The sequence below is a fragment of the Rhipicephalus microplus genome, unplaced genomic scaffold (assembly GCF_043290135.1).
Source record: "Rhipicephalus microplus isolate Deutch F79 unplaced genomic scaffold, USDA_Rmic scaffold_12, whole genome shotgun sequence".
In the NCBI taxonomy this organism is placed as follows: domain Eukaryota; kingdom Metazoa; phylum Arthropoda; class Arachnida; order Ixodida; family Ixodidae; genus Rhipicephalus; species Rhipicephalus microplus.
In genome coordinates this window covers 27,167,674-27,183,565 of record NW_027464585.1, presented here as the reverse complement: position 1 = coordinate 27,183,565, position 15,892 = coordinate 27,167,674, and the positions used below count along the sequence as shown (strand labels likewise).

General features: G+C 45.2%; 1 protein-coding gene across 1 annotated transcript in view; it reads left to right on the top strand.

Moving 5' to 3' along the window:
- The window catches only part of LOC142783743 (uncharacterized), a 36,003-nt gene that overhangs the window by 7,841 nt on the left and 12,270 nt on the right, over positions 1–15,892 (top strand). The window contains exon 2 of the mRNA XM_075882323.1: positions 485–775. Within this exon, the coding sequence (XP_075738438.1) occupies positions 485–775 (291 nt within the window). The remainder of the gene's footprint in view (positions 1–484; positions 776–15,892) is intronic.

The window sequence follows — 15,892 nt, the reverse complement described above, 5'->3', positions numbered from 1 at the left end:
AACATAAATGGCATGCTTTACTGGGCTAATTTCAAGGTTGTCCCCGTCGCAACGCCCGCATATGTTTAGGGACATGTAGTCAGCCGTAACCTTTGATGTGGTCGCTGGACACAGAAATGCACTTTTTCCTATTTGCCCACCCATGAGTCACACGTAGCAATTGCGCCAGCTCTCCCCAACTAAGGTAAAGAATTTATTGAAGGCTTTAGCAACGTTATAACCCGTGGGGACTGGGTTGTCTACAGCAGACTTTTGTGGTGTGTGCAGTCTTCGGAAGATGAATGGAGCAACATACTTCACTTTCTTCAGATGAATTCTGATGATTTAGTTTTTTTTAGGCTGAAAAGGCTACTAAAATATTCTACCTTGCTTTACCCTAAATGAATATTCGTAGTATTTTCCTTTTTAAACATATCAAAGTGGGCAGTGGAACGGAGCGGCCGCCACCATGGTCTCATCCAACCACTCTTTGCTTTTCGTACAGTTGTTCGAAGTCATCAGCACGAGCTCGCCGGACTGCGTGGAACCACATGCGCCTGGCACGCCATACGGCACGTGCCCTCCCCAGCCCGAACCGAGACGTTGTTGCCTGGTGCCACTTCAACCTCCCGTTCTGGTAACCCCTTACGCTGCCACCAAGCCAACCGCATCGACATCGTCAAGCCACCCAGAAAACTACAAATACAGCCAGCCTTGCACCGCGCGCCTCAGTGGGCAGTGGAACGGAGCGGCCGCCACCATGGTCTCATCCAACCACTTTTTGCTTTTCGTACAGGTTGGTCTTTCCCAAGATTATAGCGCTAAGCGATCTAGCAACTATTGTCTGCTGCTTCTTCCATGCCCACATGTGTTGCTTGATATAGTTGCAGAGTGTTTTGTCGTTATAAAGGAACTTCTTTGCGGGGATATTGAACAGAATCCTGGTCCGAATAGCGAAGTATTAGCCGCCATCAGCAAACTAACCGCACACTTGGATGAGCGTCATGACAACTTGCAGAAGACTAATAACGAAGTTAAAGAAAACCAGTTGCTACTTGATTCCAAAGTAACAGATTTAACCACCCGACTAACTGTACTTGAACAGAAGGTTATTTCCCTCGAGAACGTTCCAGACAATGCACAGATGCAAGGTCTTGTAACGGCTGCCGTGCGACACGAAAATGTCGCTCTCAGTTCACGGCTTGATGACTTCGAGAATCGCTCTCGTAGGGAGAACGTAATTTTTTATGGGATATTGGATTCTGCTTCAGAAACCTGGGCTGAGTCGGAGCTGAAAATTCGTGAAATCATGTCTGCGTCCCTTAAACTGGAACTTCCTAACGAAGCCATCTCCCGTGCACACAGGCTTGGAACATATGTACAGAACAAATGTCAACCTGTTATTGTTCGCTTCAGTTCGTTCAAAACAAGAGAAAGTGTCTTTACTAAAAAATCGATGCTTCGCAGAACGCCCGTGTCAGTTAGCGAAGATTTCTGCAAGGCCACGCGTCACATCCAGAAAAAGCTTTTATATTTCGCGAAAAGCACTGGGCCGCCATATTACTTAAAGTATAACAAGATACTACTCAACAAGAAAGCCTACGTTTATTGTCCGGTCCCCGATCGTGTAACTGAGGCAGGACCTATTTATGATAACCCCGTCCACGTTGCTCTCGAAGTAAGCAATGCAGAATGCGCAGGGGCCAGCGCTCCTCCTTCACATCGATAGCTAGATAAGCATTTTCGAGCTCACGAATTTTCTTTTTTGCTATGTAATTCTCGAAGTGTTACTAACAAGCGTGATGCCCTATCTGCGCTAATAGATACATGTCTAGCTGATGTCGTCGTAGTAACTGAAACTTGGCTGTCCGCGGAAATTGAAAATAACGAAATATTTAACTGTTCAAAAAACTTTAAATTCTACCGCTGTGACCAAAGTACGAGGTGCGGGGGCGGCGTATTGATTGCCATTAGCGACGAGAGTAGCTCGTTCAGCGTGCCTGTTGTTTCACCGCTTGAAATTGTTGTCGCGTGTGTTCGCATTAACCACAAAGATATCGTTGTTTGTGGCTGCTACCGGCCTCCTAACCTTAATACCGGTTTCGCAAATGAATTACACGATGTACTAAATAAGTTGCGAGTAAGGTTTCCGGCTGCGCCTATGTTTATCCTAGGTGACTTTAACTTCCCTATTGGTTCGTGGTCTCCCCCTTTCCCAATAATTTCATCAACTTCTGCTGACAGTGCTGCCTTTCTTGATGGGTGTTCAGACTTTAACCTTACCCAGCTGGTTAACGCTCCAACCCGCATTACCTTGTCCACCTCCTCAGTTCTAGACTTGGTGCTAACCACGCATCCCGACCTTATTAAATCCCTATCAGTTATTCCGGGCGTAAGCGACCATCTAGCTATTCATTTTAACATGACTAAAACAACTAAAAGAAATGATAGCTCAAAAGTTTTTAGGGACTACAAAAGAGCCGACTATGTTTCAATTATTAATGAGCTTCAGCTTTTCCTAAACGATTACCTTTCGCAGTTTCTGGAAAGGTCCGTGCAACAAAACTGGAATTTGTTTAAGCAGAAGGTAGCAGAACTTACCTATCGTTTTATTCCACTCCGCAGAGTTAGGCAAAACGCAAAGTCCCCTTGGTTCACGCTTACACTAAAACGACTACTGAATAAAAAGAAACGAATTTTTCGAAAGGCAAAGCTAACTAACAACCTGGAAAGGTGGTCCGCTTATCATCACGCAGCTGACGAGTACACTCGCGCATTATCCGTTGCAAAAGAAAATTAATATCAACAAACTCTTTCCTCCCTGCTTGCAACTAACCCACAGAAATTTTGGCAGATAATTAGGGGAAATGAAAAAAAAAGCGATAGAAATAATCCATGATGATAACAGCCGTGTACCAAAGGAAGAGTGTTGTGTCATTTTAAGCTCTCTGTTTTCATCGTGCTTTGTTAAAGCTACAGCACTTTCCTTTCCCGATACCCCCACCCACAACTTTGTTCCCATGGAACCCCTTTTATTTGACTGTGTCGGAATAAAAATTGATAGAAAACATGAAATTAGCCAGCGCTCCAGGTGAAGACGGTATCTGTGCAAAGTTTTTGCATAATACCTCTGTTTACTCATCTGTCATTTTATGTAAGCTTTTCACACAGTCTTTGGAATGTCATTGCCTCCCGGGCGACTGGAAAGCGGGAAAGGTGGTTTCTCTTCACAAATCAGGTGACGTTCATAACCCCCGCAATTAAAGGCCCATATCGTTAACAAGTATACCGTGTAAGCTCATGGAACACGTCATCTACTCCCACATAATCACTTTTTTAGAAAACAACTCGTTCCTTAGTGATCACCAGCATGAATTCCAGAAACAGTACTCGTGTGAGACCCAACTTCTCTGCTTTACTAATCACCTTTTTCTTGCCATTGACGCTTCTTCCCTTGTTGACTGCATTTCTCTCGACTTTGCTAAAGCTTTTGACAATGTATGCCATAAACTGCTACTGCTAAAACTGAGCAAACTTAATCTTGATGCTAACATAATAAAATGGATTGAATGCTTTCTAATAGACCGCTCCCAATTTGTAACGCGAATGAATCTAACTCCTCCCTCTCACCCGTAACCTCTGGCGTTCCCCAAGGACCCGTTCTTGGCCCACTACTGTTCCTGATTTACATTAACGATTTGCCACATAACATCTCTTCTTCTATTAAACTTTTCGCCGATGATTATGTTATTTACCGCGAAATTAAAACCCCTTCTGACCACCTTGCCCTTCAGTGTGACTTAGACAATGTTTCACCTTGGTGCGATACTTGGCTAATGCACCTTTATGTTACTAAATGCAAGGTAATGAGAGTTTCACGTCGAACATGTAATATTTCTACTAACTACGTACATAATAATTCTCCCCTTACTAAAATTAGCTCTTACAAGTACCTTGGCGTTACAATTTCTGACAACCTTTCCTGGCAGTCTCACATTGACCTTATTAAAAACAATGCTAACCGCACACTTTGTTATTTACGCCGTAGCTTCTTCCTTGCCCCGATGCAACTGCAACTTCTGCTCTATAAAACATTAGTCCGACCAAAGCTAGAATATTCATCATCTGTATGGGATCCCCACGTAAACATCCATATCAGTAGCATCGAAGCAATTCAAAATCGCGCCGCTCGTTTCATTTTGTCGAACTATTCCCGTTCAGCAAGCGTAACCCATATGAAGTCAACCTTAAATCTACCTAGCCTATCATTTCGCCGCATAATCTCGCGCTTGTGCCTCTTCCACAAGTTGTACCATACCATGCACTCACTGAGTAACTCGCTTTTTTTGCCGCCATCCTACATTTCATCCCGCAGCGATCACCGCTTCAAAGTTGGAATTATAAGCAGCCGTACAAACCTCCATTTTATTTCACTCATGCCCAAAAACAAGCACGGACTGAAATCACCTTCCCGCTTCCATCGCATCCATCACTGACCCGGCCAACTTCAAGAGTACCATAAACGCATACCCTTTTTAAACATGCTATATTTGTTTGTGCAGATTGTTACTTGTTTTTCCACCACTCCTCTCTGTAATGCCTTGTGAATTGAGAGAAAATGAATGAAAAAGTCTTGTTTTTAGCTTAGTATTAGCTCATCGAGTTCATTTTTTACTAATAGCTTTCAGGCACTCCGAAGTATTGCAAAGTTTTCTTGTCTTGCGCGGTCGCCCTCTTATTTCAAGTAGAAAGCACTCAGTATAGTCTTCGATAAATCTTGAGATGCAAACATTACGTGCAGTGTCGGCATCAGTTTCACTGTATATGGAGTCTCATGTTATCTTCAATCCATATTCACTAAACGAATCAAGTGTGCTAGAGCGTGTATGCAAGTCCAATGTAGTCTGTGGCATAGCATCCCTAATTTTAAGTTGTCTTTGTGTAAAAATAGAATAAACTTATAATGAGCACTAGTTTGTGTCCTAAAGACACGAGAGCAACTAAGTGTACCGATGATATTTGTTTTAACGACGTCTATAGGTTTGCAGGGATGGACATGAAATAGACGTTTCTTTAAAACACCAGTAAATGCGTCTGATTGCATGATCTCACAAAGATGAAGCCAGTGGGCACTGGTAGTTAACATATAAATGTTTGGGTCACCTCTAATAGGAATGTTAAAATTGGTTTGTGTGGGCCGCGACAGAAAAGTGTCTAGTAACGTCATAAAGGTGAACACAATGCTCTTTTTTTTTGGGGGGGGGTGGTAAAATAAAAAATACTTGAACGAAATATCATAGCAAAAATCTTATAATCATCAGCAACCACAGAAATAGCTTTGACTATTTCACATTCAATCATATCTTTCACTAAAAGCATATTCTCACCACCTACTTTATCATAGTGGTTGAAGAAATAAGTGACGTAGCTATGTATACGAACAACTTTTTATTGATGGTGGTGCCACGTTTCAGAAACCATGGTGACCTCCAATAAAAATTCGAAGGATTCTAACAGTATTAGTATATCAACTGCCTTGTTTATAGCTGATTGGGCATTGATATCAAGAAAGGAAATGCGGTACTTCTTACTTGATACAAATATACTCCATTAGTATGGCGTTAAGCAATCTGCAGCCATTCTGATTGTGTTCTTTTTTCGTTCTTGCTTAAAGATGAAATGGAACAGGCTTAGACGATTTTCCCTTGATCATTCTTTCTTGTTACCTGAAGAACTCTCAAAACTTTATCCCTTCGGGCAAAGATTTTGGCGATTCTCGTTCAGACGAAATGTCATTTGGCTTTCTTCTGGCGTGCAACAGTTTGTCCCAGTAGCTCTTCAATTGGCTGCATAGTTCTGGGCAGCTTGCCCCCACGAGGCTTCACGCATTCACACTCGTGGCGCGAGCGGGCATAAATAAGAGCATCACGCTTTATGCCAGACCAAGTAGCAGAGCAGCAAAACTTTTGAAAAGTCTTAAGAGCACTTGCATCTCCGACCAACCATAAGTCGTGGAAATACCCGAGGGTGACTTTCCGTAAACTGTGGGGTGTCACCACCTTAGGACTTCTCGGGAGCTTCTTAGATGGTAGGTAATGCAGGAAAACACCGTAAGCATCAAACAGGCACTAATTGAACGTGCCCTAAACAATACCAGCCTGCCCGGCCGCGGTGGTCTTTTGGCTGAAGTACTCGGCTGCTGACCCGCCAGTCGTGGAATCGAATCCCAGCTGCGGCGGCTGCATTTCCGATTGAGGCGGAAATGTTGTAGGCCAGTGTGCTCAGATTTGGGTGCACGTTAAAGAATCTCAGGTGGTCGACATTTTTGGAGTCCTTCACTATGGCGTGTCGCATTACATATGTTGGTTTTGGGACATTAAACCCCACATATCAATCAATATCAATCAAATAAAATCTAGCACTCTGCGCTGACAGCAATACCAGCTGTCCGTTTGCGACCGGCGGATTGACCACCACGCTTTTCTTGGGAGTTTTGCTCATTGAGGCTGTCAAAAATTTGCTGACAAAACGGATCGTGCTGTCGGGCCTTAACTAGGTCCGATCTGCTGAAGATGATACCGTCGGACGTCACACGGTCTACTAGGTATGCTTCATCAACCGAGGCTGTAGACTCCCCGTAGAAGTAGTCTAGGGGCTAAGGTACTGGGCTGCTGACCCCCCACTCGTGGAATCAAATCCCGGCGAAGGCGTCCTCAATTGAGGCTAAAATGCTTAGGCCCATGTGCTCAGTTCGAGTGCACGTTAAAAACCCCAGGTGGTCGAAAATTTCCGGACCTAAACTGCGGCGTCTCATAATCGCATGATGGTTTCTGGACACTAAACCCCACATATAAAATCATCAAACGAGGTTTTTGGCTGAAAAGTGATTTAGACTGCGGAGTCCAAGCCATTCGACCCGTTTGGAACAGAGGCCCCAGAGTCTACTAGGTGCAACTGCTCTTGGGAGTGGCGGACACAAGTGTCATACGCTAAAATAGACGCCCGCAACAAGGCATCAGCCACGACGTTATAACTCTCTTTCTAGTAGTTCACAACAATTTTGTACCGCTGGAAGGTCGACGCCCCGGCGTGAGATAGCCCGAGGGCTTCCCTTCCAGCCTCGCTATGTTACGCTCGGTAGCGTCCAGCTACCGCCTCTCAAAGGCGACTCGCCGGAAGACATCGTCGTGCTCCTGAAGCAGTGCCACCTCAAGGCCCATGTCACTCGTGCCCGCCTGGACAACGAGTTCCCTGTTGAAATGTTAAAATCGTTAATTGGGCGAGTTGATTGTAGTTGATTTTTACGCTAGTATATAGATGGTTTGGAATACAAACATGATACATGTTTTTGTCTTTGCTGTTCTCGTCTACTTATCGCCCTTGTATTTCAAACCAATCCCATCGAGATAAGGCATCTTCAGATCAGCTGTCACGAATAGAGATTCCGACAGCGACTTAATAGCTTGCTCTTTCTCTGGGCCCCAGCTCTATCATGCCGCCTTTTTCAAAAGTGCGGTATAGAGCACTTGGAGAACCACACAGTTTGGATGAACTGTCTGTAGTAGTTCACCATGCCCAAACCGTGCCTCAAGCCCAGAGTGTTCACCGGTGTGGGATACTCCACAACCGCTACTACCTTCTGCTCTCACAATGGAACGCCACCACTCTCGTTGGTGAAGCTCAAGAGTTAAATGCGAGTCTCAGCTATTTCAGCTTGCTTAGGGTTCAGGGTCAACCTTCTGGCACGCTACCGACGAAGGAAATCCATGAAGTGGTGGAGTTGCTCCTCGACTATTTGAGAGAAAATTACGATGCTATCGAGGTATACTTTGGCAAATTGTCACTTAATGTGCCCGAGAGTCTTATGACTCAATCTTTGTAACGTAGCTACAGCTTTAGAACAGCAAGAGGGCTGGCGACTAAACTCGCACAGACTCCTGCGAAAGGGGAACGCAGTTCTCTCCGCGTCAGCCTCCTTCATCTGAACCTGCCGGTAACTAGGGCCAGCTACTAAGGTGCTGAAGTGGCAGGCATCGCCTAGAGCACTTACGATTGAGTGAAGGTTTTACATAAAATAGGCATCCTTCCAACTCTTCTGTGACCTCTTCCAACTGGTGGTAGTCCACACAGAACTGAAAGTAGCCGTCTCTTTTGCGAGCCCTTTTCAGCGGCATCTTTCTCAAACTGCAAGATTACAAATTGTCTATTGTCTATCACAGGAGCACTCGCCATCAAGTCTGTGACTACCTTTCTTGCCCCCCGACATCTTTCAACGACATCTCCCCAGTCGTTGCGGTGCTTCATTTACGAACTACACAGCTACAAGATGCAGAAGTTGTCGAGATTGCCCGGTGACTATCCGTGGAAGTACGCACTCCCAACCATTGTCGTAAAAGTCATTCTGCGTCGTATGTCATTCGACAGGGGACGCTCTATCACCGAAGTTATCAAAATTCGTCATGCTTGCCGGTTGTCCCAGAAGCCATGGGATAATCAGTACTATTGGTGTGCAACGACGCCCCGACTGCCAGTCACCTCGGGCTGCACAAGACGCTGGCACGCATCAAAGAGAGGTTTTGGGGCAGCACGTGCACAGTGACATCTCCCGCCACCTTTTGTCGTGCATGGTGTGTCAAGAACAGAAAATGATCACAAATAGACAACTGGTTCCCATGCAGCCTATTCTTCCTACTCAAACATCTTTTGAGATATGGGAACATGAGAGCGGCCGCGTCAGCAGCACGGGTAAGTGAGCTCTGCACATATCTACCTATATATTTAGCAATTTTGGTTCTAGGAGAGCCAAAGTGGTGTCTATTTCTTCGTGAAGATACAAGGAGTTCAACCGCTACAAATACTGCTATTACAAACGAAAAGTTTATATTTTAGGAGAAGAAAACAGTGTGAGTCTGGGAAAACAACAACAGTCGGACCACGTGTTTTTTACGATCACTTGTAGCTTCGTTATTATTCTACCGGGAAACTTCTTACTAATAAAGTTGAAACTCCTTAGGGTAGACCTGACGCTACTGAAGTTTGATCGGACTAGGTTTATTAGTTTCAGAGTTATTCCGCAATCAAAATTAAGGTTAATCACTAAAAAGAATAAATTGGTAATATCACCTCGCAAACGCATTTAAATTTTGTCTGCTTATTATAATAATAAACCGCACCTCATAGGCTACCAGGAGGCCCAATTCCGTACACTCTAGGCCCTTAATTGAGGTGGTAATCAGCAAAAAGCTCATTTCATTAAAACAAATTTTCAAAAGGAGCTACAAACGCCACCGAAAAATAGCTAATATCTTCTTTTAGAACACAACAGTCCGGCTTTTTTTTGTGTAAAAATAAATTTGATAGCTCAAGGTAACCGGAAGATACAGAGTTAGAAAGAATATAACGAGAACCGCTAATAAACGTGTGGCGCCCGCGTCTTCCCTCGCCCTCGCTCAGAGGAGGAGGGTGGCTCACTGCTCGGGAGAAAGGTACGCCCGTCAGATCAATGTCTTGAACCACGTGTTTTTTTTCCTTACGATCGCTTTTAACTTTGCCAATAACCTACCGGGAAACTTCTAACTCATACAGTGCAAAGCCCTAGTTGTAGACCTGTCGCCACTCAGGTTTCATCAGGACAGGAGTGATAGTACCGGAACTATTTCGTGACCAAAATTAAGCCTAATCACTAAAAAGATTAATTTGGTAACATCACCTCACCAACAAATTTAAATTTTGTCCGCTTAATATAATAATAAACAGCACCCCATAGGCTAATCGGAGACCCCACTCCGTACTCTCTAGGCCCTTATTTAAGGGGGTATTCAGCAGAAATCTCATTTCATTAAAACATTTTTATAGAAATAACACCAAACTTGACTGATACACCGCTGATACCTACACTTAGAACATAACAATTCGGGTGCGGCGATGGCGTAGTGATTAGAGCATCCGCCTCGCATGCAAGAGGTCCGTGGTTCAAATCCCGGTGCCGCGCAGTTCCCAACCAGAATTAAAAAAACTCCGTGTGTTGATGAAACTGCATTAAGAGGCCTGGGGTGCGGCCTCACCGGTAACCACCGCCGCGAACGCACTCCCTCACCAGAGAGGGATTGGCCACCCTGCTGCAGTATCTGGCCACTACCTCCCACATGCATACGTCAAATAACTCACGGCCCTCATTCCCCAGCAGCTGCAAATCAACTGACCACGGCGGCGGTCAGATCTGCAACGCAGCAGAGGGTGCTAAGAATCTCTGGACCCGGAGAGGCCGTCATTAAAACCTGAACTTGGCAACGTTTAACGCTAGAACCTTATCTAGTGAGGGAAGTCTAGCTGTACTATTCGAGGAGCTAGAGGGTGTCAAATGGGATATAATAAGGCTCAGTGAGGTTAGGAGGCCAGATGAGGCCTATACTGTGCTACAGAATGGGCAAGTACTCTGCTATCGGGGCTCGGCAGACAGAAGAGAACTGGAAGTGGGGTTCCTAATTCACAGAAACATAGCTGGAAACATAGAGGAACACTATAGCATTAACGAAAGGGTGGTAGGTATTGTAATTAAACTGAATAAAAGATACCAGATGAAGGTAGTACAGGCTTACGCGCCTACATCCAGCCTTGATGACGCTTTAGTTGAAAGCTTCTATGAAGACGTGAAATCGGCAATGAGTAAGGTAAAAACACAGTATACTACAGTGCAGGACGACTTTAATGCAAAAGTTGGGAAGAAGCAGACTGGAGACCAGGCAGTCGGAGATTATGGCATCGGCACTAGAAACGCCAGAGGAGAGCTACTAGTAGAAGTCGCAGAACGCAATAATTTGCGGATTTTGAATACCTTCTACCGAAAACGAGAAAACCGCAAGTGGACATGGCGAAAATAAGAACGAAATAGACTTTATAATGACTGCACACACAGGAATCGTGCAGGATGTGGAAGTGGTTGCCAAGGTACGATGCAGTGACCATAGAATGGTACGGTCTCGAATTCGCCTAGACTTGAAGAAGGAACGACAGAAACTGATACGCAAGAAGTGCATCAATGAGCTAGCACTGAGAGGGAAAGTACAGGAATTCAGAGTGTCGCTACAGAACAGGTACTCGGCTCTTACTGAGGAAACCAACCTTAGCGTAAATACAATGAAGGATAATCTGACGAGTATCATTACGGAGTGTGCAGTGGAAGTTGGAGGCAGGGTAGTTAGACAGGACACTGGCAAGCTTTCCCAGGAATTGAAGAACCTACTTAAGAAGCGTCAAATCATGAAAGTGTCCAGTACAACAGACAAAATAGAACTGGCAGAGCTTTCGAAGTTGAATAATAGACGTAAAGTATGCGATGTAAGAAGGTATAACATGGAGAAAATTGAACACGCTCTGAAAAACGGAGGAAGCGTCAAAGCAGTGAAGAGGAAACTTGGGATAGGCAAAAGTAGGATGTGATGCACCAAGGGACAAAGAAGGCAAAATAACTACCAATATGGATAGATAGTTAAAATAGCGGAGGAGTTTTACAGATCTCTGTACAGTAGCCGAGACAACCACGACCTTAATACTATAAGAACTAGCAGTAACCCAGATGACACCCCACCAGTAATGATTGAAGAAGTCAGAAAAGCTTTGGAGAGCATGCAAAGAGGCAAAGCTGCTGGTGAGGATCAGGTAACATCAGACTTGCTGAAAGATGGAGGACAGATTGGGTTAGAAAAACTAGCCACCCTGTTTACGAGGTGTCTCCTGACGGGAAGGGTACCAGAGTCTTGGAAGAACGCTAACATCATCTTGATACATAAGAGAGGAGATGACGAGGGCTTGAAGAATTACAGGCAGCTCAGCTTGCTCTCTGTAGTATACAAGCTATTTACAAAGGTAATTGCTAACAGAGTAAAGAAAACATTAGAATTCAATCAACCAAAGGAAAAAGCAGGATTTTGAACAGGCTACTCAACAATTGACCACATTCATACTATCAATCAGGTAATAGAGAAATGCTCAGAGTATAACCAACTACTATACATAGCCTTCATAGATTACGAGAAGGCGTTCGATTCAGTAGAAATATCAGCCGTCATTCAGACACTGCGGAATCAGGGCGTAGATGAAGTATATATAAACATTCTGGAAGAAATCTACAGGGGATCAACTGCTACCATAGTGCTTCATAAAGAAAGCAACAGAATACCAATCAAGAAGGGTGTAAGGCAGCGGGACACAATCTCCCCAATGCTATTTACCGCGTGCTTACAGGAGGTTTTCAGAAGCCTAGAATGGGAACAGTTAGGGATAAGAGTTAATGGAGAATACCTTACTAACCTGCCCTTCGCCGATGACATTGCATTGCTGAGTAACTCAGGGGACAAGTTGCAACTCATGATTACGGAGTTAGACAAGCAAAGCAGAAAGGCGGGTTCTAAAATTAATCTGCAGAAAACGAAAGTAATGTACAACAACCTCGGAAAGGATCAGCGCTTCGAGATAGGTAATAGTGCACTTGAAGTTGTAAAAGACTATGTCTACTTAGGGCTGGTAATAACCGCAAAGCCTAACCACGAGATTGAAGTAACTTGAAGAATAAGAATGGGGTGGAGCACATTTGGCAAGCACTGTCAAATTATGACAGGTAGATAGCCACTATCCCTCAAAAGGAAGGTATATAACAGCTGTATCTTGCCGGTATTTAGCTATGGAGCAGAAACCTGGAGACTTACAAAGAGGGTTCAGCCTAAATTGAGGACAACGCAGCGAGCAATGGAAAGAAAATGGTAGGTGTAAGCTTAAGAGACAAGAAGAAAGCAGAGTGGATTAGGGGACAAACGGGGGTTAAGGATATCATAGTTGAAATAAAGAAGGGGAAATGGACATGGGCCGAACATGCAGCGCGTAGACAGGATAACCGCTGGTCATTAAGGGTAACTAGCTGGATTCCCAGAGAAGGGAAGTGGGTTAGGGGGAGACAGAAGGTTAGGTGGGCAGATGAGATTAAGATGTTTGCGGGTATAAATTGGCAGCAGCAAGCACAGGACTGGGTTAACTGGCGGAACATGGGAGAGGCCTTTGTCCTGCAGTGGACGTAGTCAGGCTGATGATGATAATGAAGATGATGGTGATGATGATGATCATATTGGACTGTTCCCTCGTCCATCGCGCGGCAACAAGTTCCTCATCGTCGCCACGTATTATCTCACGAAGTGCACCGCAGTCAGGGCCATCCCTGACCCTTCGACGCAGCACGTTCTCACATTTTTCAACCAGTGCGTCGTTTTTCCACGCGGCACGTCACGCTTGCTCATCATTGACTGCGGCACGGCCTTCACGTCGCGCACATTTATAAACCTACTGAATGACCGTGAATTTCGACATGCCGCAGCCACTCCTTAGCACCCACATATGAATTGTCTGGTGGAGCGTGCAAACCATACCATAAAGGACATACTGTCGTCATATGTGAGTCCTAGTCATAACAACTGGGACGAACTTGTCGCAGCTGTCTTTGCCCTCAAAACATCACAGCAGGAAACCACACGGGAGTCATTGTACAAGCTTGTCTATGGAACGACGCCGAGGCTTCCGCAAGAGAGCTTCTTTGGTTTCAACACAATGGTGCACAACCGTCTGACTGATACCAGGACTTCAGAGCTAACTTGTAAAACTCGCGTTAGAGTGCACCTGGCCTTAGCTCATCACCAGATGAAATTTCGCTCGCCTTCTAACATGAACCACACCCCTTAGAAACCAGGAGACCACATGCTGATTCTACGCAACCAGCACGTTCCACAGCGTTGGCAAAAGTTTCTTCCCTGGTTTGCCGGCCCTGTTAGAGTGGAGAGAGCCCTTGGCCCTGTTACCCAAAGTTATTTCCGAACTGGGCACCAAAAACACAAACCACTAAGTTCCCGCCCATGCAAGCCAGTTTAAACTTTACGTGCCGCATGATTTCTGTATTCACGCCTCTTTATCTTCTGGCCCAGACTTCAAGAGAGAGGGGGGCGAAGAATGTAGTGGAACATACCGACAGAGGGACTGGCACGTCAGGAGTAGTCCTGAAAAGGAGAACGGCGAAGACACTTGATTTTGTATGGTGGTCGAGTTAGTTACTCCTGTACGTAACAATATCATAACTTCAGCAAACCCGACCCCAGGTTTTCCTAATAGTAATCTTCATCAGGCCCCCAGAAATGTGAAGTTTCTCGCCTATCAGTCACTCGTAAGACAAAATCTTGAGTATGCATCAGCCTGCCGGAAGATATACCAATCTCAGATTCTCGTGAAATTGTGCAGAATCGCTCTACTAGATTCGTTCGCTGATGCTACTTATATAATATATGAGTTTCTACGCTTAATCCAGCATCTGGTTTACCACAGCTTTCTGAGTGCCGACGCACTCCCAGTCTTGCTCTTTTTCACAGATCCTTTTAGGGCAGCAATAATAAAGCTCCATATATTATCCCCACCGCAAACATTTCTCGCACCTATCGTCTGCAACAACTCGCACGCCCACGTGCCCAAACTGCTCCCTTATCTACCTCATTCATCACAAACCCTGCCAAAGGCTTGTATGGCCTTCCTGCTGACATTGCTGCCATTACCTTTCCTTCATGTATTGTCTTTTTCGGGAGTATTGGAGTAATGTATTGTCTTTTCGGGAGATTCTTAGGGTAACTAAGCTGAACTGTACCGAGCCAGCGAGCACGCCAGTCTTTCCCAACTCTCGGACCACTCGCTCGCTTATAAAAATATTCAATTATAAATAAGCGGCAAAACCACACGCACTAAAATGTCGCCTGCTTGTCTTTGAACGTACAAGGATTAACCCATCAAACACAAATTATAGGCCTATATTGGGTGTCATAACTTTTTTAACGTGTCTGGTTCTTTAACGCGTCTTCTTTAACGTAATGCTGTCTGCTGCATATGTCTCGTCAGCAGTGCTCTATTTGAAATTGCTATGAGGGGCCTGCACGTGAGTAGAGGACTAGGACTGAATTTGGTCATTCCAGCGACGCAGGCGGCACCATGTAGCCGTGCTGCGAAGCTGTCACACAGTGATAAAACAGCGACACAATTCGGTCTCTCAGTAGTCATGAACCAATGAACGCGTCTTCACGGTGTACGGCGCTGACTTAGACACTCACGACATCACCCTCTTGTCCATCATTTCGACCCTCCGCTGCGCCGCCTATAGTCGCTGGAATGGTCGAATTATTGTGCGCCTTGTTATGTACTGTCTTTCACTTTCTTCCGACAATACGCTGGGCGTTGAATACCAAACCACCAAGCCGACATGCAGATAGACAGGACGCTGTCTTTCTTTTTTCTGTTTGTTTTGTTAAAACAACCGATATATCTGAGCGAGAGACGACAAGTGTAGCGTGAGAACAAAACGACAAAAAAGAGACAAGAAGGAGACGAGTGCTAGGAGGTGAGCGCTGGTGCCCTTCTTGTCCCTTTGTCATTGTTTTGTTCTCGCGCTATAACTATCCTCATGTCGTACCAACTAGACAAAACTGCTACGCTTCTGAGCGAGAGCTTTCAAAAATCGACAGCAACAGGTCAGCTCAAGGGTGCCATTTACGTGAAGCCGGGGCCTAAGAGGTGTGTTGCCTCCGCCAGGTGGCCTTAAAGGTACACTCACCCGGTGTTAGCTCAACCCCTAGGATCCCTTTTTCCTCGACATGGCTAAGCCACGCATGGCGAAGCATTGAAGAAAACAAAGCCCCCCCCCCCCCCTCCCTTCCGTTAGGTTGGGTCTGTGCTGTCGCTACACACCAAACTACTTGTGCAGACGCCGCTGCGTGCTCATCATCGTGTAGAGCCTGAAGAATGTCTGGTCGAATTGCCGAAGGTACAATGATGAGGTAGCTGGCTCAGGCCGGAGAGAAGCTCTTTGCCATGAAGTTCTTTAAGAAAATGACGCGAT